The sequence below is a fragment of the Zootoca vivipara genome, chromosome 10 (genome assembly GCF_963506605.1).
Source record: "Zootoca vivipara chromosome 10, rZooViv1.1, whole genome shotgun sequence".
NCBI lineage: Eukaryota > Metazoa > Chordata > Lepidosauria > Squamata > Lacertidae > Zootoca > Zootoca vivipara.
Window position 1 is genome coordinate 44,068,721 of NC_083285.1, and position 24,975 is coordinate 44,093,695.

At 47.6% G+C, this 24,975-nt stretch overlaps 2 protein-coding genes across 2 annotated transcripts; one reads left to right on the forward strand and one right to left on the reverse strand.

The window, feature by feature from the left end:
* Positions 1–1,174: 1,174 nt before the first annotated feature.
* GALR3 (galanin receptor 3) lies at positions 1,175–5,260 on the reverse strand. Its single transcript, XM_060279415.1, has 2 exons — positions 4,687–5,260; positions 1,175–3,485 (listed from the first exon to the last, which is right to left on the reverse strand). Exons 1-2 carry the CDS (start codon positions 5,034–5,036, stop codon positions 2,618–2,620), a joined length of 1,218 nt encoding a protein of 405 aa, XP_060135398.1. The 5' UTR covers positions 5,037–5,260; the 3' UTR covers positions 1,175–2,617.
* Positions 5,261–22,937: 17,677 nt separating this feature from the next.
* On the forward strand, positions 22,938–23,729 carry LOC118091155 (noggin-like). Its single transcript, XM_035127821.1, has one exon. The coding sequence runs from the start codon at positions 22,938–22,940 to the stop codon at positions 23,727–23,729; it is 792 nt and encodes a 263-aa protein (XP_034983712.1).
* The last annotated feature ends 1,246 nt before the right edge of the window (positions 23,730–24,975 follow it).

Below are 24,975 nucleotides of genomic sequence, written 5' to 3' on the forward strand. Positions count from 1 at the left end.
ATCTGCCAGAAGGGGAACACAGAAGAAGGCCTCTGATGATGACCTCAGGCTCCTGTCGGGCTCATATGGGAAGAGGGGTCTTGTAGAAAATGGGATCCCAATCTGTATAAGGCTTTACAAGTCAGAACTAGCCCTTTTAATTGGACCGAGAGACACATTGGTAGCCTCTGTAATCAAGCCAGAATTGGTGTTACATGTTCGAAGCACCTGGTCTCCACCAATAAACTGACTGCTGAATTTTGCCCCCCTGCAGTTTCCCCAAACCACTGTCAAAGGCAGCTCCATATACAATGCATTGCAGCAATCCAATCATAAGCATACCAGGGCATAGTCTATTGACACCAGGTTATCCCAATCCAGATAGCTGGGCTGACAGGTAGAGCTGAAAGAAGGCATTCTATGCTATTTGCATCTCTGGTGACAGCAATGGAACCAGGGGCGTAGCCAGGATCAAAACTAGGGGGGGGGCAAGCCATGGTCGTTCAGGGGCGGGGCCACAAAGTGGGAACATGGGTGGGGCTACAGGGCCAGCGGGCCCGACAATATCGCAGCAGCGGCAGCAGCGGCCACCTTGTGCTTCTAGGGCTGGCAGCGTCGGCGGCTACCCTGCTTGGCTGGAGAGGACGGGAGGGTCAGGCAGGCAAGAGGGGATGGCAGGGCGGGCGAAGGCAAGGCGAGGCACGGCCGCAGTCACAACGGCTCCGAGGCGTTGCTGCATATCAGCATAATATTTCAACCATGTCATGGGTTCAAGCCCCACCTTAGGAAAAAAATCCTGCATTGCAGGGGGTTGGACTAGATGACCCTTGTGGTCCCTTCCGACTACAATTCTACCGTATGATTCTATTGATATATTACCATAGCATATACATCATTCTGCTTTCTTGAATTGTCCTACTCCTAGGCATAGCAGCCAACTCCTAGAGACCTAGGTGCCTCTCCCCCCCCCCCAATTACTGGTAAATACCGTATTTGAAAGAGTCATCCCCCCCATGTTGATGGGCTTTCTATGTGGGACTTATCCCCCCCCCAGTATTTTATTCAGGATGGAAGAGGGAGGGAAGGAAGGAAGAAATAGAGAGAGGGATAACTCACATTTGTGGGTGCCTCTGGGTGACGCTGTGATGCTGGAACTCTGCAGTAAGAGGAAGGAGCCTTGTAAGCAGCTTTCTCTCTTATTGAGTTACAGTGTACAGATGCAGGAGGAGGGGCAGACTGGAACACCACTGCTTTTTATAAACATCACTGTGTCTATCAAAGCTACAGCCCCCCTTTTCTTATTCACTTCCTTTTAGCCTTGCAGAGCCACCTTAGTCAATGCATCCTCATTAAATCGCCAATAGAACTCTTAATGCGAATTAACAACTCCCACTGAAGAACAATAGGGTGAAGTGGTCAGCTATCAAATCTTGCCTGAAAGGCAATAGACAATCTGCTCCATTGTCTTAACTGCTTAACTACCGGTAGCCACTTTGCTTTATTTTTTTGATGTGTTTTTGTTACAGCTGTGTTCCTGCCCCCCCCCAGCAAGCGGAGACCAAGCTGTTCTCGCTAAAGCAAAGCCCTTTCCACTTCAGTTTTTGGAGGGGGAAAGTGCTGGTTATGGCCTGTAAAATACATTAATTTTTTGCTTCTGGGGGGGCAGCTGCCCCCTCCTGCCCCCCTGCCTACGTCCATGAATGGAACAAGGAATCTCCCCAATCTGTGCATCTGATTATAAAGTGGGGAGAACCAGTTGCACATCACCTACCTGGACCAAGGAACCACCTAGTAGCAGTATCTCTGAAAAGCTGGATTGAGTTTCAGTTGTTTTCCCTCATCCAGTTGTTTACTGCAGTCAGGCACTGATTCAGTAAATCCATGGGGGGGGGAATCCCTGTGAAAGCCCACAATGAACTGAACAATAATTCTAAGCATCACTTTTTGGAGTGGACCACCCAAACGGGAGAGGAACTGCCACAAAAAGTGACACCCCTTTCCATTCTGACAGGAGGTCCAGAAGGATACCATGCTCAATGGTATCAAAAGCAAACCAGAGTTCAAGGAAAACAACAGCATCACCCTTTTTGCCCATCTCTCTCCTGATAAAGGTGCCCAATGTTGTTTCAGTGCCTGAAACCTGACTGAATTGGATCCAGAAAAGCAGTCTCATCCAAGCATGCCTGGAACTGGTCAGCAACTACCCGCTGAAGAGCTTTGCCGAGAAAGAGGCTGTTTGCCACCAGTTTGTAATTATTCAGCTAGATCTTCCAGATCTAGGGATGGCTTTTTCATGTTTTACCGCCATCGCCGTTAACCGGTCTGGGACCACCCACTCTTGTCAAGAGACATTAATAAATTCTCTGACCCAACTGACCATCCCTTCACTGCTGGGTACATCTCTATGCGCCCCTTATTTCTACAACCATTTGGTGGCTTCATTAATAGTTTTTGTAGCCATTACCCAAGGACAGGGTGTAATTGGAACCATTAAAAGGCATTCTCAGCTGGGAAACGTTGACATTCTCATTGAGAAATTCTGGTAGTTTGTGTGTTTTGAAAAAAGCCATCTAAAGCCAACCCATTCCACATCTGATGCTGATGGGGATAGGATAATCTGCCATGGATAATTAGTAGGTTACAGTCCCTCATGTGTTGTCACAGCCAGTTGATTGTTGTCAGTTGCCCCAGAACCTTCTTCATTCATTAGCGCTCTCTGATCCGAGATGGCTGTGTCTTCTAACTGATGAGACCATGCCTCGGGCACTCCCCCTCCAGTTTCTTTCAGCAACAGGCCCTGGTAGCATCGGATATTTTCCTCATGGAGTTGGGTTACCTCAGTGTTCCCTCCACAGAAGACTGCTGTATGGTTGGCTAAACCATTGTTGACATTGGCTACATGGACCTTGTTGCCTGCTCGCTTCTTCTTCTTGTCCTGGATGAGGAGGCAGGTGAAGACCTGCTTGAATCTCTTGCGGAAGTGCTTGGAGATGAGAGCGTAGACAATTGGGTTGAGGCAAGAATTGGCATAGGACAGGCAATGGGAAGCCAAGCGGCAGGCGTAGGTGGCCCGGTTAAAGGGGAAATAGCCAAACCAGAAGCACAAGATCACTAGGTGGTGGGGCAGCCAGCACAGACAGAAGAGGACGGCCACCGCAATGATCATCTTGGTGACCCTGCGCTTTGCTTTACGGGACTCCGAGATCCTCTCAATGGGATCTACAGTGGTCCACAAGAATTTAATGGTCCTGGCGTAAGCCAGGCTGACAACAAAGACTGGGAGGACATAGCCAAATATGAAGGTGAGGATGTCCAAGATCTTGCGGCGCTGGTCCTCCCAAATCGGGACACAGATGGGCACCTCCTGGTAGTGGACTATTTGGTAGTAGCTGAGATACGGCCCTGCAAAAAGCAGCGACAGCGTCCAGATCATTACAATGGCAAGAGCTGCATTGCGAGAGGTCCGGAGATCCCGGGATTTCAGGGGGTAACGGATAGCCAGATACCTGGAAGCAGAGTGGGTGTGGGGTAAAGGGGTTAGTTTCTTGAACACAATAAATTTTGAGAAGCCCCACAAACATCACCTTCCCTTTCCTATGGTTGCTTCAGTGCCTCACCTCCATATTTTCATTTCCACATATTATCCAGGGTTACAGCCATACCGTATCTTGAAAAAGCACATGACTTTCCCCAAAGAATCCTGGGAAGTGTTGTTTATTGAGTGTGCTGGGAGTTGTATAGCTCTGTGAGGGGGTGAACTACAGTTCCCATGATTCTTTGAGGGAAGCTATGTGCTTTAAATGATGATGTGGCCTTGGTGACAGGCCTACAGCTATTTTCTAGGCTCTTCCCAAAACTCCTCAAGCTTAAACTGCCAATGAAAACTCCAAATTGGGGCCCACAACAACTTATGCAGATCTAGGCAGAGCTTCATAATTCGCAAAGATTTCCATATGTGTGCAATGTGTTTCCTTCCTCCTTCAATGTGTTTCCTTCCTCCTTCAATACAGAAAACTGAGTGCAAAAACGCATAAGCCTGAGGAATGCCAAAAATCCAAATGAACTGGGAGATTGCATGTTCTGGCAGACTTTATTAAGGTGTTCCCTGTGCAGAAACAGCAAGAGGTACTAAGTGGGATTAGGTTGCTAAGGACAAAGGAATGGGGAAAACTTGAGAAGGGTATTGAGAAAATGTATGTGGAGCAGGTTTGAAATGATCTTTCATTTTTCCAAACTTAAATTCAGCTCTCCACATTTTGCAGCAATTTAAGATTTATTTTAAATCATCATGAAAATTCACCAGCATTTTAGTGGAAATTTCTCCTGCTATAAATAATTTTCTATGCAATCTTTTCTTATAACCAATCTTCCCTAATACAATGCATTTTTGTATGCTATTTTTGGTGACGTGTGCATTTTAATACACACTTTACTTTAATATATGCATCTTTGTAAGCTAGAAAACTGACTGCAAAATTCAGAAAAGCGTGACTTTGGAAACAGAGCTGTGTTTTTGTTCTCAAGCGCAAATTTGGTAGGTTCACCTTTAAATGCAAAGTGGATCAAATTTCTCTCCCATCCCTGAAAGGTATTCAAAGGAGCAACGTCCTTTGTCCTCTACTCTTTCCTATGGAAGAAGTAGGATCCTTCCATTGATCAAGCAACATATTGGTTTGGAGGACAGAGAGGAGGAGTGTTTGTATTTACCTGTCCACAGAGACAGCTGCCAGGGTGAAACTGCTGGCATACATGGTGAGGTAGATGAGAAAGTGCACTGCCTTGCAGGCAAAGGCACCAAAGAGCCATCCATCCAGCGTGTAGATGGTGGCCTGGAAGGGGACACAGAAGACAATGAAGCACAGGTCCGCCACTGCCAAGTTAAGGATGAACAGGTTGGTGGTGTTGTATTTCACCTGTCCATTGCGCAGCAACACGGCCAGCACCAAGCAGTTCCCTACTGTGCCCACGAAGAAGATGAGGGAGAAGACCACCGGCACAATAATGCCTGCAGTTCGTGCTTCTACGCTGTCTGAAGATGTGTTCCAGCTGTCTGGCATCTCCCCATCTGAGAGAAAGGGGCCTGGATAAAATAGGAAGAGATGAAATGAACAGAGGTAAAGGTAGTCATGGGACAAGCCCTGCCTCAAATCCCTGCGCTAGTTTCCTGTCCGCTCCTGGATCCTGCACACTCTCCTTGTTTCAAGCTCTCCAGGGCCTTGTCTTCCATTGTCTCTTGTATCCCAATTTATCCCCACTCAGGATATTCACTCCTCCAGCTCTACTTTCTTCACCCGCACACACACAGCAAACATACACATAATTCCATTCTTCTCTCGTGTGCGTGCACGCACACACAAAGACACACTCATAAAGACACCATCATACTATCATAAAATTGTACTACACACACACACAAGATTGCTTTCAGTTACGTTTTATTAATAAGTGGGGAAATAGTCCAGATTTATCAATAAGTGAAAAAGGAGTAGCCAACCAAGAGGTTGATGATGTTTCATATATCATCTGGACCTGTTGATTGCCCATTCAGGAATACCAGGAGGCACATATAGGCACAAGTTATAGGAACCATTTCATAGGAACCTTTTGATGATGGTTAAAGATGGCCTTAAAGTGGTTCTCCCAAACACTGGCAGATGCATGGCAAATAGACCACTCACATTAAGGACTAAAATTCCCAAAGCTAATTGCCAAAAGTTTTCAGAGTTTCAAGAATGGGAGGCCATTATCAGTTGATGCCATTATCTTAATATAGCCTGAACTGTGAGAATTGTAAGGGTCTTGTACTTTTTTCACAGATCATAATAAGATGTATCAAAAGACTTCCGTCATTCATATGATAATTTATATATCGGGTATGTGATTCACTCTTAAGAATCTCTTTTTCAACCAAATCTTGTACAAATAGCCATTTCAGAAAGCATGCACTGGATTGTCATTCTGAGCATATTTTAGACACAATGGATTCAAGCCTTAATGTACCGTGCTCAAGTGAAGAGTCTACTGTTATTCTGAATTGAATCCGTATGTCAGCCACAGCTCTAATAAGCAGGAAAGATTACATTAGATCATGCTGCATCAAACACTACCAATGTCCCCTCACACACACAAACACACACACAAACACCAATGCAACTCCAGTGAGGGTAAGATACTAGAGTTGGTTCCCAGTTCCTTACTTGCCCATTAGCCTGGATTGGTCAAATTCTGAGCATTCAAAAGTGCATTAAATGGAATGTTCAGGAATGGGTTATGGCTGGCAACTTGCACTTATCAGATTCTGTTGGGTACCAGCATGAAACAAGCTAATTTAACAGTGACATCAGGATCTGTAAAGCTCCTCTGTGATGTAAATGGCTCAGATTACATTGGCATGAGACTGGATTAACTCTAGGTCACTCTGGGTATCTGGGTTCAAGACCCCTTTCTCCTTCAGCAGGCACAAGACTTAACCCTGACCGCCAGTCCATCATGGAGAAACCCTCTGCCAAGCACCACTTGACCCCCTTTAGTTCATTACATCCCCAAAGCTCTTAAGCCTCTTGTTTTGGTGAATTAAAATGCCCACCTTTGTTTGACAGGACTCAGTTGCTGCATCCAGCCTGGAAAAAGCTGGAAGGAGGGGACAGAATCTTTAAAGGGAATGGTGGTATAAAGGCCTGGATTGCGTTTTGAAGTTGTTGATTAATCATAGACTGGAGTTGAAGTATCTCTATTAAGGTTGCGTTTCCTCCCTCTGCACTTTTAACAGTGGCATGTTGAACAGATGCAACTTCCCCCACCTGCAGACTGTATCATCATCTGAGAAATCTGAACCTGCTGAATTCCTGCAGGATAACCTGTGCTTCCAGGAATGGGATTGATGGGGGGGGGTCACGGCAGCCAGAGTGCTCCGTGCACCTACGGCCTTTGCCTGCCCTCACATTCCATGGGGAAGCGAGTGCCAGACTGCCAGGCAAACTGCGATGAGAGCCTGATTCCTCATTCAACCAAAGAGGAATGCAGATACAGTGGTACCTCGGGTTAAGAACTTAATTCGTTCTGGAGGTCCGTTCTTAAGCTGAAACTGTTATTAACCTGAGGTACCACTTTAGGTAATGGGGCCTCCCGCTGCTGCTGCCGCCGCGGCGCAATTTCTGTTCTCATCCTGAAGCAAAGTTCTTAACCCGAGGTACTATTTCTGGGTTAGTGGAGTCTGTAACCTGAAGCGTCTGTAACCTGACGTACCACTGTAATGAAATTCCCCCATCATTATCTGATTATCTTGGTCTGTCTCGCTCCCACAGTGTTGGGAGAATCCCAACACTGTGTTCCTGGTACACCAGAAACAGGAAGCCGCCTGCAGATACCATCTTATCGGGAGAACTATCCCACACAAAGTAGGAATTGAGACTTTAGCATGGTAGCACCTACCCTTTGGAATTCCTTCCTTTTGAATATGTTAAGTAGAATTGTTTAATTGTACATTGAAATGGAAAATGACTCTGAATATGTTTTGATAAAGGGAACATTGGGGGAATTCCACTGAAGAGCTTTCTGAGCAATAGGTTGATCATTAAATTAGGATGTATCTCTGCTGCTCTCTCATGTGGCATTTAACTTTAGATCACATGGGAGGATTATTCAGTTACAAATCACCATTTTGAGGGGGTCTGTGTCTCAAGCCAAAGGTGAAGACAAAGGTGTTCTAATGTCTCCCCTGGAAAGAAAACAGCCTCCAGGCTAATGGATGTGGGAGAGACAGAGCTCTGTGTGTCAGCTCTGATTATAAATAGTATTTCATATTTGTAAGAAGCTGAACACATGATTTTATGTAACTATTTGGATGTATCATTATTTGTTTTTGTGACTGTTTGAACATAGTTCTGTTAGTAAAGCTTTTAAACCATATTTTGGGTCTGGACAAGTTTTATTTCAAGAGTTTTGATTCATCCTATTGCTTCAAGCTGCACAATATTAATATTTGCAATAGAATACTAGATTGGCACAATTTCTGTTGTCTTTTTGATGCCTATAGACCTTCCTTTTTCAGCAAGCTTTTTAAGTTGAAATCTTTCCCAGTTTGCCTCTGTATTGGAATTGTTTTAAAGATAATTTTATTGTCTTCTATTGTTTTCTGTCCTGGGCTGGATATAAAATTAATAAATAATAAACAAAAAACAAAAAGTTAAAATCTATCTCCAATCTAAGCATCATTAAGCTGTGGTAGTAAATCATATACTCTATACTACGTAGTTTTTGGACTAAAGCACCACCCCATGCCAGTAGTGGCTGATGGGCAGGGCCGTCTTTACCCAGGGTTGCAAGGGGTGCAGTGCACCAGGGCGCCGAATTCTGGTGGGGGGTTGTATACCCTCTCGATCGGCGGCAATGAAAAGCAATGGAGTGAAAGTCCCCGCTGCCGCCCCGCCGCTCTGTTACTCTGTAGCATCAAATATTCCCAACGAGTCAGGAAACAAAAGCAGTTTCTTCTGCTGCGTCATTGTTACAGGTGAGCGATTTCCTCCTTAAAAAAAGGTCAACAACTTTGGCTTCCCCCCTCCCAAAATAAGCTCAATAAAAGTTAATTTGGGCGTGATCTTTGCACCCCGGTGGCGCATATGTCAGGAATGCTTTGATGGTGTTTCCTGCTTGGCAGGGGGTTGGACTGGATGGCCCTTGTGGTCTCTTCCAACTCTATGATTCTATGATATGCTAAAGATGGCCCTGCTGATGGGAATTCTAGTTCAAAACATCTGGAAAGAACAAGTTTGGCGAAGGCTGTGGTATGATCTGATGCACACAACTGCATTGCCCTTGGCAGCTGCTTTTATATTGCTTTTCCCTGCTCATTTTGAATGAATAATCTTATTTGCTGCAAGCAGAAGCGAATTTTTGGAACGCTACCAATCAACCCACATGTAAGTGGCTTATGGTGGCATGCAATATTCCAGGTGCTGCTTGTGACAAAATGAGTCCAACCACCCCATTTGTTGCGAATGTGGGATTTCACACAAATGGGTGCCCTGTCCCTAGCTGGGTTGAGTATGGCAGCTTTCTTCAACAGAAGACACACAGCTTGGAGATGTGAAGTTTGATCCATCCGAGCAGCCAATAAAATCACACATGGTTTAGTAGTGGATTCAGAACCAGAAAGACTTTGCAATGTTAAGATGCCATTTTCGGGATTTGGGAGGGGAGGGGGGGGTAATCGCTAAGAGCTGGGGTTGGGTGGAACTCACATGGTTTTATAGCATGCTTAAGATTAAGATTAAACATGGCTTTTAATTTCTACTGTAGTGTTTGTGCCATGCAACAGCTACACTAATAATTAAAATATAAAACATTAGCAACCTCTACAAAACTGACAGTGGGTAGGGGAAAAGGATAGATCATTGCTACAGAAGGAAGAATGCTGTTTTGTTTCAGCTGTGATTTGCCTTTTTAACCTTTAAGCCTTTCCGCATGTATACCAGAAAGATTGCTGTGTGAGCAAGGTTTGTGCCTTTGCCCCTCCTTCCCAGAATTCTCTTGAGGCCCCCCCCCCCGCTTGCTTCCAGACTGTGCTTCCAGACTGTACTCGTTCTCTCCACAAGATCATCCTTTCTTTAAAAGAATAGTCATTTCCTTATTGCAAAGGGTTGCGTACATAACAACCTTTGTAAACCAAGTATCACAATGAAGAAACTATATACAGTATTTAAAAATCATATGGCAGAGCTTATAAAATAGAAGCTACAATATAGCTATAGAACACCCAACATTCAAATACAGTGTTAAAGTAAAGCCATAACATATCCACGGCTGTTCATCGCTTGCCCAAAGAGAAGATGCTCAGACTCTGACTGTTCACCTGTTCCAGCCCATCTGCCTCACACTGAACAGAACTGTCTCTGAGCTGGAATAAAGACGCAGCCCTTTCCGATCTCTTACTTCCCTGCCTCTGAAGAACACAAGAGAGTGAAGCAGCATCTGCTGAAATTCTCCCTTTGGTACAGCAATTAAAAGCAGGCAGGAGCCTTGCCTACTGAATTTGGCCACTCTAGGAGGAACTCCACACACACACACCCTCCTGAAAAACTCCCTTTGAGCCACACTGGGGGAAGACAGGGAACCCTCCTCTTGTTTCGATGCCATGCTATGCCATTTCTATTTTTTTTGCTTTACTTCTCAAAAGCTGGGTACTCACTTGTTAGGAAAGAGGCGAGATCCTCCTGGCCTCCTTCGAGTCTTCGCTATCCGGCACCAATGCTTGGGCAACACGAAGAAGCCTTGCCCTGCTTCTCTCCAATGCCAAGGGGAAAGAAACTGCCCGGAGGGGACTCTGCAAGTTGAGGTGCTCAGTAGGTCTTCCCTGTGCCTCTTCCTCTAGCTACTTCTCAGTGCCTCCACCTTGCTGCCTCTGCTTTCTTCTTTTTGTCTCTCTCTCTCCTCCCTTGATGTCTCTCTCTAGATCTCTGCTCCCCCTCTCCTGCTCTTGCAGTGCCAAGCCCATTGATCCTTTTTTTTTCTTTCCTTGAGGTTTGGTTGGGTGTTAACCCTCCTATGGCCAGATCTCCAGTACTATCTAGCTGCCTATCGATCTACCTACTTATCTTCCTAATCTAAATGCCTATCTGCTTATCTACCTAACTAATCTATTTTATCTGCATATCTATCTATCTATCTATCTATCTATCTATCTATCTATCTATCTATCTGATCTCTCTGCTAGCCTCCTTTCCTAACACAGCTGGTTCTGTTCTTCAGGGATCCACAGGCATGAGGATGCGAATATATATACATATATCATGGGTTGCCCTCCACACCCTCTCTACGAGCGCTGCATATTTTACCGCCGGCTTTTAAGTGGCAATATCACTTTTGCAGCTACAGCCAAAGAACATATTTACAAAACCATCCTGATAGCCAATGGGGAAAGAGCATGTTCTGCCCCCTCCTTCCCTCCCAAGCTGTACAAAAAATGCAGGCATGCCAAGGATCAGGCTGCTAGCAGGCACTGGGGACATCTAAGTTTCTGAGTACTTTTTGGGGTGTGCTATGCTTCTGCACGTGGCATTGAAAGCCACCGGCTCCCCTTGGACTTAGCATCACCGCACAAAGGCTTTCCCAGAGCTTTTCTCACAGCCTACATGAGCCTGACCGTTGTGTTTTGTTTCTGCCAGGCTCACTGGATCCAGGTGCTGATGGAAGTCATAATCTAAAACATCTGGAGGGCACCAGCTTGGCAAAGGCCGACTTCTACAATGGCAGAGCAAACATTTTGTATGCAAAAAGTACCAGATTAAACTCCTGGCACTTTCATTTTAAAAAAAGGAATGGGTAGTAGATCCCGTTCTACACATTAAGGAGAAGAGAGCAGTGCATTTGCTACCCGGTGAAACAGATCACATTTTCCCAGGGACACCCCACTCCCACCCCAAAACCCACATTTTGAATGCTGGGGAAATGTGACATGTAATAGCTTGAGGAAAGATGCCCAGATCCCTCCCTGTAATTAAGCGATTTATGCCCTTATACCATAGCAAAAGCTGATGGGCATGAGTCAGCCAATACTATGAAGTCCCATTAACTGCAAGATGGGGAGGTTATGCACATTCTTAATGCTTCCATGGAAATGTTTGGTGACAAGTAGGCATGGCAACCTTTAGTTTGGGCCACATCATACACTGTGTTCAGAAGGGTCTTGTCTCTCTCATATTGTGAGCGCTCTTTGTTTGTGTGCTGCACATATATACGCATGCATGTACATTTGTAGGCTGACTGGAGAGAAACATACTCCTCTGAGTGCAAAAGGCTTTTGTCACAGCTTTCCTCACCATCGCTATTAACAAGAGACACTGCTAACGTCCAGCCATCTGGGACTAGGTGGCGAACTAGGCCTCATCAGTTACGGCGCTTCGCTTTCTACAGATTGAACACATCAATATTCTCACTTTAAAGCTAAGGCGCTGAAATGAAAAGTAGGCCAATAAAATTTTTGCAGCAAGTCTGCAGCAGGGCTTTTAAAGACAGCTCTCCATGTTGCACTGCAATGTACTCTGCAATGTGCTCATGTTCAAAGATGTGCTGTGCAGCTCAGCGACTTGCAAAAGTTGCTCGTGCAGCGGGCAGCAGATGGGGGGATATTTTATCTACGTTTTATTTCACAGAATCTGTATACCACTTGATTGTAAATTACGGTAAACCTCTAAGCAGTTTACAAGAATGCTAAAAAATACATTCAAACTGTCCATAAAAGTAAAAAAAAACAAGTTCAAGAATCAAAACATAAATAAAACCAACAGATTTAAAGTATAGACAATAGGCTCATGGGTGTACCCACCATGGGGCAGGGAGGGGCAGCTGCCCCCCCTAGAAGGCCAAACCGCGGGCCCAACTAGGGAAGCAAATACCCGGCGCCCCGCTTGTTGACGGGGGGGGGAGGAAACGCTGCTGGTGCTGCGGCTCCTCGGCGGCAGCTCCTCCTCTCAGCCCACCCTGCCTACATCTGCACCAATCCCCGCCCACTAAAGCCTTCGCGCCTCCCAATGGAAAGCCCTGCCGGGCGGCAACCTATCCTACCTAAGAGTTCTGCTGGGCTGGCAAGTGAAGGAGACGTGGCTGGCAAGTGAATGCAGCCACTGCCGCGCTCTGCCTCCCGGTAGGCTGCACTGCGATCGTTGGTGCCGCGGGCTGGGAATCGCCCCCTTCCCCCCCTCCGCACCCCCACCTACCCCCCCCAAATTAGGAGTTGGTACTGAGACTCCTCCTGGGCCGGGAGAGGAAGTGCACCGACAGGAGCCAGTTCAGCCTCAGCGGGCAGAAGCAGCAGAAGCCCGCAAAGGAGGAGTGGGGGGCGGTGCCCGAAGGCGGTGGTCGCGGCTGCTGAAAGGAAGCTGTGTGGGGGCGTTCACGCCGGATTGCCGGTGGCAGGAGTAGCCCAGCGGCAGCAACCCTTCCTCGCCACCCTCCACCCCAAGCAATAGGAAAGGAGCCGCCTTGGGGGGCGGCACAGCTCTCCGCTCTCCCTGCGTGCATTGCCCTCTCCGGGCATTGGCTGCTGTTTCCTTCTTTCCAATGCGCCCCCCCCAGCCGTTCTCCCTTGCTGCCCCTGCCGAGAGAGGGGCGTTGAGGGCGGGGGAGCCGCCGCCGCTGTAGGGTCACAGCTGGGGGGGCTCACTCGCCTGCGCTGTGCCACCCCACCTTTCCCATCTTTTGCTCCCTTGTGATGGGGAGGCAGTGGTGGCAGCTTCTTCTTCTTCTTTGAGGGTCTCAGCTTGGTGGGGGGGTCCCCGGTATCCTCCCAGGCCACAGGGGGATGGCCCCCCAGGACTAGCAGACCTCTGAGCCCCTTCCCCATCCCAGATATATAGGGTGAGAACTGGAAAGGCTTCGGGGGGGGCTTCCGGGTTCAGCGCCAGCGTCGATCGGCGGGGTTTCGTCTCGTCTCCGAGACGGCCCGTCTCTGCTAGGAGTGGGGAGGGCAGCGAGAGCAACGCTGCGCCCCTTAGAACCTCGGGAAGGGCGTCCCGAGGGCAATTTGCTCGGCACAGACCCAATCCGGACTCCCCAACTCTTCGGTTAGCTCTAATAAGAGCTCCGGAGCGAGGAGGGTAGAAGTCGCGGGGGCCATTTTGAGCGGCAACGTTATTCTAGCAGGGAGAAGCTTCAAGCCGAAGGCGGAGAGCGCTGGATTCTTCCGAAAATAAAACGATTGGAAAAGACTGTAAGTAACCTCACGATTTGGATTATAAAACAATTTGGTCTGGGAGAGAGGGGAGAAAAGAGGAAGCCACCCCCCCCCCACGGCAACAAAGAGACAGTAAATAGAAACCCGAAGCCATAAACAGAAGATTTGTAATTCAAAAGGATCCCTCAAAGGCATCAAAGAGAATATCCCCTTTGATGCAGGGTGAAAAGGGGAGAGAGACTGTGGTTTATGACTGCCCTGCAGCAATGAGGTAAAGCCTAAGAAAAACCTTTCTTTCCCTCGGGAGCCGGCAGCCCAGGCAATCCAGTGAGTTGATCAGGATTTATAAGTCAATTTTTACTTCACTTTGTATTTCTGGACTTTGTGGAATTTCTTTTTTGGCTTAAGTGCTTGTGAAATGTGAGTTCGAACTTTATTGTTAACAAGACTTGAAGAATGCAGCCAGCTTGTTAAAATGGAGTCGAGAAAATAAACTGTGATCATATTCCACCCCACGTGATAAGTTTTGACCTTGGCAGGACTGAAATATGTCAACAAAAAAGTGTTCCCCTGAGTTCCAGCGGTCTGTTTTGACCTTAATGTGGGAAACAAGAATAGAGTTATGTCAAGAGGAGACACGACGACAGGAGTTACAGCAGAAATTTCAGGAGGTGATGGCGGAATATGATTTTCTAGGAGATGAAGCTTTTGACACTGAAAAAGAGCAATGTGAGAATGACAATGATGGGGAAGGAAAAGATGAAGATGAGGACTGTGATGATTCAACACAAAATGAAACACACCATGAAAAAAATGATGACTCTACTCTACAAAAAGTTGGATGGAGTGCCCTGCCTTTGAGGGGGGCACGATTGGTATTATTGGAACTCCAGAACGCCCACAGGGAAGAAGGAAAAAATATGCAGAGAAGAGAAGAAATTCAGGGGTCCTGTATGGTGACCTGGATGGCAAGAGACTGTAAACAGGGGGTGGGGTGAAGGGAAAGTGATGTTGTGATTATAAGGATGGATTAACAGGTTTATAACTGGTCTGCTGATTTTGGAATTTGCTGGATTGGGGGGGGTGGAGCCGGTAATCGGGGATGTAAGGTTAAATTGAGAATAGTTATAGTTTTAAAAGTGAATGGATTTTGGAAAATGTGAAAATATGGAGGCTTATAGAGGGAGAAAAAAAAAAATTAGGCACGGGAAGAGAAAATGGGAGTTTGAATTTACAGTGATTTGAATATTAGATGAAAATGTTAACAATTGATTTATAAGTTGTATAAGATACAAAGGTGTATTTTTATAAAGTAAGAAACTGTTGCAGATGATAAAAAAGGGATGAAAACCGGGGAAGGGGGGGAGGGGAAGCCCATAAAATATGGTTTTTCAATTATGAATGCAAGAAAAATTTTTCTGTTTTGTATTGTTTTTTTCTTTTTCGTTTTTTTCTTCGCCCTTTCTTTTTCCCCTTTTTTTCCTATTTCTATTTTTCTCTTTTTTTGGTATAACAATAGATGGTTGGATGGATGTCCTCCTGCGTACTGCCCTGGTTTGCTGGAGCTCCCTGGTGGCAGGGGGGGGCTTTGGGGTCAGGGGAGGGGGAGGAGGACAGAAATCCAAGCATAAAATGGACCATTTCTGACTGTTCACAAACATGGGATACTTCTGTGGCAGGGGAGGACCCATGTGGGTGGGTAGGAAGGAGGTGGAAAAGGGGTTTAAGTATGTACCGTTTTTTTGTTTTTTTGTATTTTGTAAAATTAATAAAAAGTATGTTAAAAAAAAAAAAGAAAGGCTTCGGGGGGACCTGGAGGAGGGAATGTGGGGCCCAAAGGGGTTTTTCAGGGGGGTGGTTAGGCCGTAAATGGATGGGAGCGGTGTCTTCAGAGCAGGGGAATTTTGTGTGAGAGAGTTTAGGGGGTTCATTTAGCGGCTGCAGCCACCGCAGAGTCATCAAGCCCGCTGGCCCTGTAGCCCCGCCCACATCCCCACTTGTGGCCCCTCCCCTCCCATGCCTTGGCCCCGCCCCTGAACGACCATGGCTTGCCCCCCCCCTAGTTTTGATCCTGGGTACGCCCCTGAATAGGCTTAAAATTTCAGATTGAAGTACTTACATGTCTGGGTAAGTGTGCTTAAATATATATTTTTAGTAGGTGCTGAAAATAGTACTGTTTGGTGAAGGCACTTGCCTGATGTCAATAGGCAGGGAGTTCCATAGTGTAGGAGCTGTCACACTAAAAGATTGATTTGTTAGCAAGTGCAGAATGAATGGAGCTTGTGAAAGTAGCAGACTCATTAACAAGTAAACAAAACAAGTGAAGTAGCAGCCATGCCCATACCCCTGCCCCCTAACTTCTCCCAAACACACCCTTAGCAATGCTTCACATACAAGCCTCACTCTCAAACCTTCCAAATATCCACAAAGATAATTGCTAATTCCTTGCCAGCCAGCCAGCATCTGGTCTACAAAAATAGAGCAGCATTAAGCAATATAAAGGTAAAGGGACCCCTGACCATTAGGTCCAGTCGTGACTAACTCTGGGGTTGTGGCGCTCATCTTGCATTATTGGCCGAGGGAGCCAGCGTACAGCTTCCAGGTCATGTGCCAGCATGACAAATCCACTTCTGGCGAACCAGAGCAGCACACGGAAACGCCGTTTACCTTCCCTCCGGAGCAGTACCTATTTATCTACTTGCACTTTGATGTGCTTTCGAACTGCTAGGTTGGCAGGAGCAGGGAGGGACCGAACAACGGGAGCTCACCCCGTCGCAGGGATTCGAACCGCTGACCTTCTGATCGGCAAGGCCTAGGCTCTGTGGTTTAACACGCAGCGCCACCCACATCCCATATTAAGCAATATAGTGTCATACAAATAGCAACATATCAACTCTCTATTGGGGGGACGGGGACGACGACACTAAAACAAATTGTCCCCAAAGAAGGATCAGGGGCAGTTTTTCCCTTATCACTGTAAAGTTAAGGATATAAAAAACCTACCATACTGCATCAGAATGATAAAGGTAAAGGTAAAGGGCCCCTGACCATCAGGTCCAGTCGTGTCTGACTCTGGGGTTGTGGCGCTCATCTCGCTTTACTGGCCGAGGGAGCTGGCATTTGTCCGCAGACAGCTTCCGGGTCATGTGGCCAGCATGACAAAGCTGCTTCTGGTGAACCAGAGCAGCGCACGGAAATGCTGTTTACCTTCCCGCCGGAGCGGTACCTATTTATCTACTTGCACTTTGATGTGCTTTCGACCTGCTAGGTGGGCAGGAGCTGGGACCGAGCAACAGGAGCTCACCCCGTTGCAGGGATTCGAACCGCCGACCTTCTGATCAGCAAGCCCTAGACTCTGTGGTTTAACCCACAGCGCCACCTGGGTCCCTGCATCAGAATGATATCAGATATCTATTTACTGCTGTCACGAACTGGCAGGACACCGGGGTGGATGTAGAAAATCCCAGGAAGGACTGGGACACACTGGGGAAGCAGAGGATAGAGAAAGAAGAACTCACAGGGTGACAGAGCATAGTGAGGAGATGGGGGAACAGCAGGACCCATTACCAGAGCCAGAGGGGCCTTTGTTTTCATGAACACAGTGGGCTCTGAGGCATAGGGAGCAGCAGGAGGGGTGCTCCAGGGGGGGGCGTGGCAGGCAAGGACCCACAGCCCAGCTCCTGAGCTGACCAGGTGGGGCTTGCTAGCTCTGGGAGGAGATGTGTGATTCCTCAGCTGGAGGAAGCTTGGAGCAGGTGAGGGTACCATGTCTCATCAAGCCCAGATGCTGCAAACAGCAGGCAAAGTACAAAAGGGAAGCAGAGCTGAGGGGCTGTGTGCTCAACTGCCCATGCTGGTGGGCCTTGACTTGGATGCTCTTGGAACTCTATGGGACTGTGCTTTGGGTTTGACTCTGGACTGTATCCTGACTGCTGGACTTTAGACTTGGCTACTTGGATTGACCCTGGAATGTGTTTCCTGACCTTATTCATCTGCGGCCAGGAGCAGAAATCAGTCGAGCAAATACTATCTATGTTCTTGTTTTTTTAAAAAAATTCACAGACAGTAATTGCTTTTTGGTTGTTTCCTTTGCTTGAAATGTAGGTTAGCTGCATAACATGAAGGCAGACAACGAGGTAAATGTAGTATTTGGAGGAAACCGAACTGCAGCAGAATGGAAATGGAGCTGATTGTAATGAGGACAGGTCAGAACAGAACCCACTGCCTTCTAACACCCCAAGCCCTCTCTTTCATAACCCCACCCCCAGCTAGTTTGGCCAATGGTCAAGAATAATGGGAGTTGTAGCCCAACATCTAGAGCAGGAATCCCCAAACTCAGCCCTCCAGATATTTTGGGACTACTATTCCCATCTTCCCTGACCACTGGTTCTGTTAGCTAGGGATGATGTGAGTTGTAGTCCCAAAACATCCGGGTTTGGGGATGCCTGATCTAGAGAGCCACAGATTCCTTATCCCCGCTTTACTACCAGCCTTTACCAATAACTCTTATCTGATATCTTAACGTCGATATTTTCCCAACTTTTAACTGGAGAGAATCATTCTAGATGATCCAATGTACAATATTTCTGTGGGATTAAAAGAAACGGGATAGGTGAATTCCATTGCATATTGTGAAACCCTCTTAGCTCAACATAGCAGAGAGTCACTGTTAGACTTGTGGTGGCAGTGTGGAGAAACAGATGTAGCAATGAAGCTAAGTCCGTTGTTTAGTTCTGGAGTGGGGAGCCTGTGGCCCTCCAGATGTCATTAGACCCAGCCAACATTGCCAATGGCCAGGGATGATGTGACTTGTGTAGCCCAAACATATTCGGAGAGCCACATCTTCCCAATGCTTGATTTACTTAATAAGTTTTATTACTACAATATTTGTTTTTCCATTTCACCTTGTGCTGCAGGTAGCTTATCTGCTGGTGTGACCCAGCCACGCAGCCAGCTGACTTACAGAAGCATCATGTGAGTAGGTCTAAGGGTATGACTGTGTAAGAGATATTTTTTAAAAAAGGGTGATTTGCTGTGGAGGTTTCTTGGACCACTGGGGGAATTAGACATTCTCGTGGCTGGGCTCAAGTTACATGAGCTTCCAGTGAGGTTGCAGCCTCTAAGGCTTAAACCCAGGTAAGGAGGGAAGACGCTGGCAGAAAGAAATGTTCCAGGCCAATGTAACAGACATCCTTGGATTTTGTTGTTGAGCTCATATTCTGGATCATTCATGATAGGCCGCTTAAGGCGCCAGAAATGATGCATGATTGCTGTATAAACACAGTTGCTAATCCCTACGGACATGTTTCTGTCTGATCATTTCATTTCAGCGCCTTAGCTTTAAAGTGAGAATATTGATGTGTTCAATCTGTAGAAAGCGAAGCGCCGTAACTGATGAGGCCTAGTTCGCCACCTAGTCCGAGATGGCTGGACGTTAGCAGTGTCTCTTGTTAATAGCGATGGTGAGGAAAGCCTTTTTCACTCAGAGTATGTTTCTCTCCAGTCAGCCTAAGGGCAATGGGACACATGGAAGGAGTTTTTTGAAGTGAGATTCTCAAAGTGAACCAAACCTGCTGTGAGACAGGATCCATAAGGCATCACCCACTCAATGGCTGGCTGCAGACTGTCCCACATACTTTACCCCTGACCAAGGGACCTCCTGTTGCTCTAACCCAGCCTTCTTCATGCTGTGCCCCCACCAGATGATGTTGTATTCCAGCTTCCACCAGCCCCAGCCAACATGTCCAACAGCCAGTGGTGATGAGAGTTCTAGTCCATCAACACCTGGAAGGCAGCAGTTTGAGGTAGGATGTTCTAGCACAGGCATCCCCAAACTTGTGGCCCTCCAGATGTTTTGGCCTACAACTCCCATGATCCCTAGCTAACGGGACCAGTAGTCAGGGAAGATGGGAATTGTAGTCCAAAACATCTGGAGGGCCGAAGTTTGGAGATGCCTGTTCTAGCATAAGATGTTGATGTTTCTGTTATGTGTGAGCTACAGTACAGATATCTATTTTAGTTGCACACCAAGTTACTGACTGATGAAGCTGAAAGGGGGGGGGGAGTGCTCACAAGCTCTTGTTGAATGTAAGTGCTTTGTTGCCTTGGAAACAGGAGCATCTAGAGGTATTTGGCCTTGTCAGTGTGCGCTACAAGTGAAGGATTTCTCTCTATTGTTTATTGCCCAATGTGCTTTTCTGATTAGGAGAAATCAATACATTTTGGATGAAAGTAGGAATGTTTTTTTTCCTCATCATGCTGGAAACTGGAAAAATTATAGCTTGCCAGGCAATACCAGTAGAGGCTTACGGAAGGCCTTATAAATGTTCATGTTGACTTCCTTTCTTGCTTTCTCACAAAAAAAGTGCTCTATTGAGATGATACAGGAGCGGGGCCATCCCTGTCTGGAGGCAGATTGAGGCAACCACCTCAGGCAGCAAATGGTGAAGGGCAGGGAATGGAAGCAGCTGCATGTGTCATGTGGTCTGACTTGTCCTACGTAAGCAAGCCTGCTGCCCTCAGAGTGGAGTATGCTCCCATTGCCAGTGTCAGAATATGATCCAACTGCTGTCAATCTGATCAGCTTTTGTACATGAAAAGGGGAAAGTGTCCTTAGGGGGCAAAATGTATTTGGTTGGCCCTGGACAAGAGGTTTAAATGGAATCCAGCTTTCTTGAACGGGCTGGAGAAGTGCAATTTATTATGCTTGGGAAGAGTTTGGATTTGATATCCCGCTTTATCACTACCCGAAGGAGTCTCAAAGCAGCTAACATTCTCCTTTCCCTTCCTCTCCCACAACAAACACTCTGTGAGGTGAGTGAGGCTGAGAGACTTCAGAGAAGTGTGACTAGCCCAAGGTCACCCAGCAGCTGCATGTGGAGGAGCGGAGACTCGAAACTGGTTCACCAGGTTACGAGACTACCGCTCTTAACCACTACATCACACTGGCTCTCCACACTGGGAGCTGGGATGGTGGAGAATGTTTACTGGAAACTTGTTTTAGTTGAAAATTCGGAGATGCAGAAAACTCTTCTCAGTTCTAAGCTTCATCCAAGCTATTTAAGACTCCAGACTAGGGATGTAAGAAGGCGCTGTTTTCCACTCTGCCCTGTATTTGTCACACGCAGCGCCATGGGCGTACCCAGGATCAAAACTAGGGGGGGGCAAGGGGAGGGGCCAAGGCACGGAAGGGGAGGGGCCACAAAGTGGGCGGGAACGGCGAACTCGCGCTCCGCCGGGCTGTGCCCCTCCCTAGCAGCAGGGCTGGTAGGCGGAGGCGGAGCCCAGCCCAGCGGAGCGCGAGTTCAGCGTTCCCGCCCGCCGCGCCGCGCTCTCTGGTTCCCCGCCGCGCTTGGCCTTGCCAGAGGGCGCGACGGGGAGCTGGAGGGAGGGCGCAGCGCGGCGGGCGGGAACGGCGAACTCGCGCTCCGCCGGGCTGTGCCCCTCCCTAGCAGCAGGGCTGGTGGGCGGAGGCGGAGCCCAGCCCAGCGGAGCGCGAGTTCAGCGTTCCCGCCCACCGCGCCGCGCTCCCTGGTTCCCCGCCGCGCTTGGCCTTGCCTGAGGGCGCGCCGGGGAGCTGGAGGGAGGGTGCGGCGCGGCGGGAATGGCGAACTCGCGCTCCGCCGGGCTGTGCTCCGCCTCTGCCCACCAGCCCTGCTTCTAGAGTAGGGCAGCTGCCCTAACTTGCCGCATGGTGGGTACGCCCTTGCGCAGCGCTATTCCCATTCTGCTGTATTTTATCTTCTGCCCAAAACTTTGTTTTTCATCTAAGTATCTGCTGTGGTGAAATTAGGTAACATATATTTTATGTAATTTGTTAAATAAGTTATATTTTCATTATTAAGAGGTGGGGAGGTCAGTTTGAATGATATCCTTGGATCCCTTCCAGGCCTGTGATCCTCTATCCAGTAAGAGTTGGAATCTAGTTGAAGCAGCTGTGGAACCTGCCAAACCAGTTCCTTTAAGGTAATGGTTTTATCTGGCCACTGAAGTGCCCTTATTAGCATCTCAAAGAATGAACTAGATTGCAACAGCTACAGCTAAGACATAAGGATAAAGGGGACCCCTGATTGTTAAGTCCAGTCATGAACGACTCTGGGGTTGCGGCGCTCATCTCGCTTTACTGGCTGAGAGAGCCGGCGTTTGTCCACAGACAGTTTTTCCGGGTCATGTGGCCAGCATGACTAAGCTGTTTCTGGCGAAACCAGAGCAGCGCATGGAAACACATTTACCTTTCCGCTGGAGTGGTACCTATTTATCTACTTGCACTTTGACATGCTTTCGAACTGCTAGGTTGGCAGGAGCAAGGACCAAGCAACGGGAGCTCACCCCATTGCGGGGATTCAAACCGCCGCAAGCCCTAGGCTCTGTGGTTTAGACCATAGTGTCACCCGCGTCCCCAGCTAAGTCATAGAATTGTAGGGTTAGAAGTAGTCCAACCCTCTGCAATGGAAGGCAAGGCAAATGATATGATTGTGCTATCCCAGCCACCCTGGTTGGCCAGAGCTGTGGTGTATGTGAGCTGTAAGCTGTAAGTGGGAAACAGAGACATGTGCTGCTCTGGTTTGGACCACCCCCAAACAATGCCCCTGGCTTCAAACCCACAGTTAAACAAATTGTTTTGCAGTTAGGGAAGTGACAGAGAATTGTACTGTGTGATGAAGAAATCATTGACTACATAAGCAAGCCAGGATGGCTGCAGGATGAATAGTGAGCCACATAATCTCCCCACAAGCAAATCAGAACAAATGCTCCAGAAGAACTGGACATAATCTAACCTCCATGTAAGCTCTGTGCAGGCAAACTAGGATGAACTCTTAATAAGATGCTGAGTTTGAGATTTTAAACAAAGGCTGGATGGCCATCTGCCAGGGATTCTTTAGCTGTGATTGCCTTGCATTGCAGGAGGCTGGGATAGATGACCATTTGGTTCCCTTCCAACTCTCCAATTCTATGAGGCCTAAGGTAGACAATAGCATAAGCATAACATAGAAAAGCATGAGGCCCAGATAGACACTCGCTCTATTTATTCATTATTGCCCTCTGCTCATGGTAAAACATATTTCAAAAGCCCACTTTTTGGGTCCCCCCCCATCTTTATAATTGTTTGTGTCTGGGAGCAGCAGCGCAATCTGATATCAAAGTCTGTAACTGGGAGAAAGGGAAGCTAGGAGGTTCTTAGCCAAAAGGATCTGCTGATTTAAAAAGGGGGTGAGTTGAGCGTTGCATCCCACATACTTTGTTTGCTGCAGCTGAGAGGCACACAGGTCTTGGAGGCTCTGCGGCAGGCATGGGTGTCAAAGCTTGGTTCGTCTGTCTTCTGCTTCTGGAGCCCTGGTGCCAGAGAACCGGAGCAATTTCCTCCTCTCAGGAAAGAGACTTTCCCCTCGGAGAGGCTTCCCTGCTTCCTGATAGGATCGGCGAGCAGCACAACCCCGAAGTCCATTTCATCTGGAGCAAGCTGGGTGCTCAGGCGAGGCCCTACAGCCTCTCCCTCTCCCCGGATGACTACAACCACTATTTACCCAAGCCCAAGCTCCTGCGTGCCACACGGCTGATGAAACTGCTGGGCTCTTCCTACGACCCCTTCTGGATGTCTCTCAAGGACCCCCGAGGTCTCAACACGAGCCTAAAAGAAGTGAGTGTCCTCAGCCAGGACTTGGCCGAGCGTACAGCACGCTTTAGGAAGAAGCTTCTGCAGCAGGCAAAGGGTTTAGATCTTTCCAAGCTGCTGCCTGCTGAGGACGGGATCTCCCTCGGCCTGAGCAAAAACCTCCTGCACCGCTTCCATCAGTGGCTTGCGGATAGTGCTACCTGCCACCTGATCTCTTCCTGGGTGGACATGGGGCCCATCTTCTGGCCACGCTGGGTACGCCATACGGACTGCGACCAGACTCACGTTGGGTGTTCTTGGCCCCCAGGCATGACTTGCCAGCCTGCCCAAGTTACCCAGATCAAACTCCTAGCGTGGCACTGCTGGGCAAGGAAAGACCACGTGCTGAGACCGGGGAAGTCCTCACAGCAATGTGCTTGGAGGCAAGTCCCTTACCCTGTGGTGGCTACATGCAAGTGTTCCTGCTGATGACAAGGCAACGTGGGTTTCGCATTGCCAGCTACGGATTTCTCAAGGGGTTTGCTGCCGTTTGCTGATGAGTTGAAATCTGCAGAGCAGGTGGTCACCAATAGTCTCAAGGGGTCTCCGAACCAGAGGGCAACGGTAGCAAGAGACGCCAGAAAGCAGTGAAGATATTAAAGACTGCGTCTCAGCGAGATCTTTACAGCAAGCAAAGAAAACTAGACTTTGTGGTATTGCTGTCATCTTTCAGGAAAGGAAGTCAAGGCAGTGATATCTCGTGGGAAGCAGAGATGGCCAACATCTTTTGTGGACTGACAGGCGTAATGACAAACTGACGGCAGAAACGGAACGCATTTCACCATTGACGTCCTGGGAGGCAATGTGCTTCGGAAAGTCAAGGAATTGTGCTCATCATCACTGTTGGTGAAACCTGATTATTTCTGCGGAGAAATAAATGGTTTTAACAAGTGTCTGGGATTCTTAGGCTCGTTTAATTTTTATCTGGGGGCCAGAGAAATTGCTATGTTGTTGGGTGTATAGGGCTGCAGTTTTGCTTGAACATAATTTAGTAAGGTGGGTTTTCTACACCTCCTGTTTTCCATGAGACTTATGCTAGTGAATTGTGCCCCATGATAATCTAGCTGGGTGGCTATAAAGATGGGAAAAGATATCTCTAGTTGACTTTGACCTAGGTCTTTGATTCTGAAGGGCTGCTGTCTGTGCAGTTTACTTTTCTCTCCATTAGTTTTTAATATGTATTTGTGGCAGGCATGGGGAACCTGTGGCTTTCCAGATGTTGAACGCCAAGTCCCATCATCCATTACCAATAGCCGTGCTCGTTGGGGCTGACTGGGAAGTCAACAAAATTTGGAGGACTTCCTCATCCTTGATTTAAGAAAGTGGATGGAAGACAGCTGCATTTGTAAGTTAAATCTAGATAGGGCATGGGTCTCGCAACACTCATTTTGCAACCTCCAACGAAGCCCATTAGACTCTGAGATACATCACTTGGCAACTTCGAAGTTACAAAAACGCCCAATTTCTATTCCAGGCATCCCCAAACTTTGGCCCTCCAGATGTTTTGGACTACAATTCCCATCATCCCTGACCACTGGTCCTGTTAGCTAGGGATCATGGGAGTTGTAGGCCAAAACATCTGGAGGGTCACAGTTTGGGGGTGCCTGTTCTATTCCCTTTGCACCTCTTGCCTTAGACTTATTTATTAAATTTGTATCCTACCTTTCTTCAATAG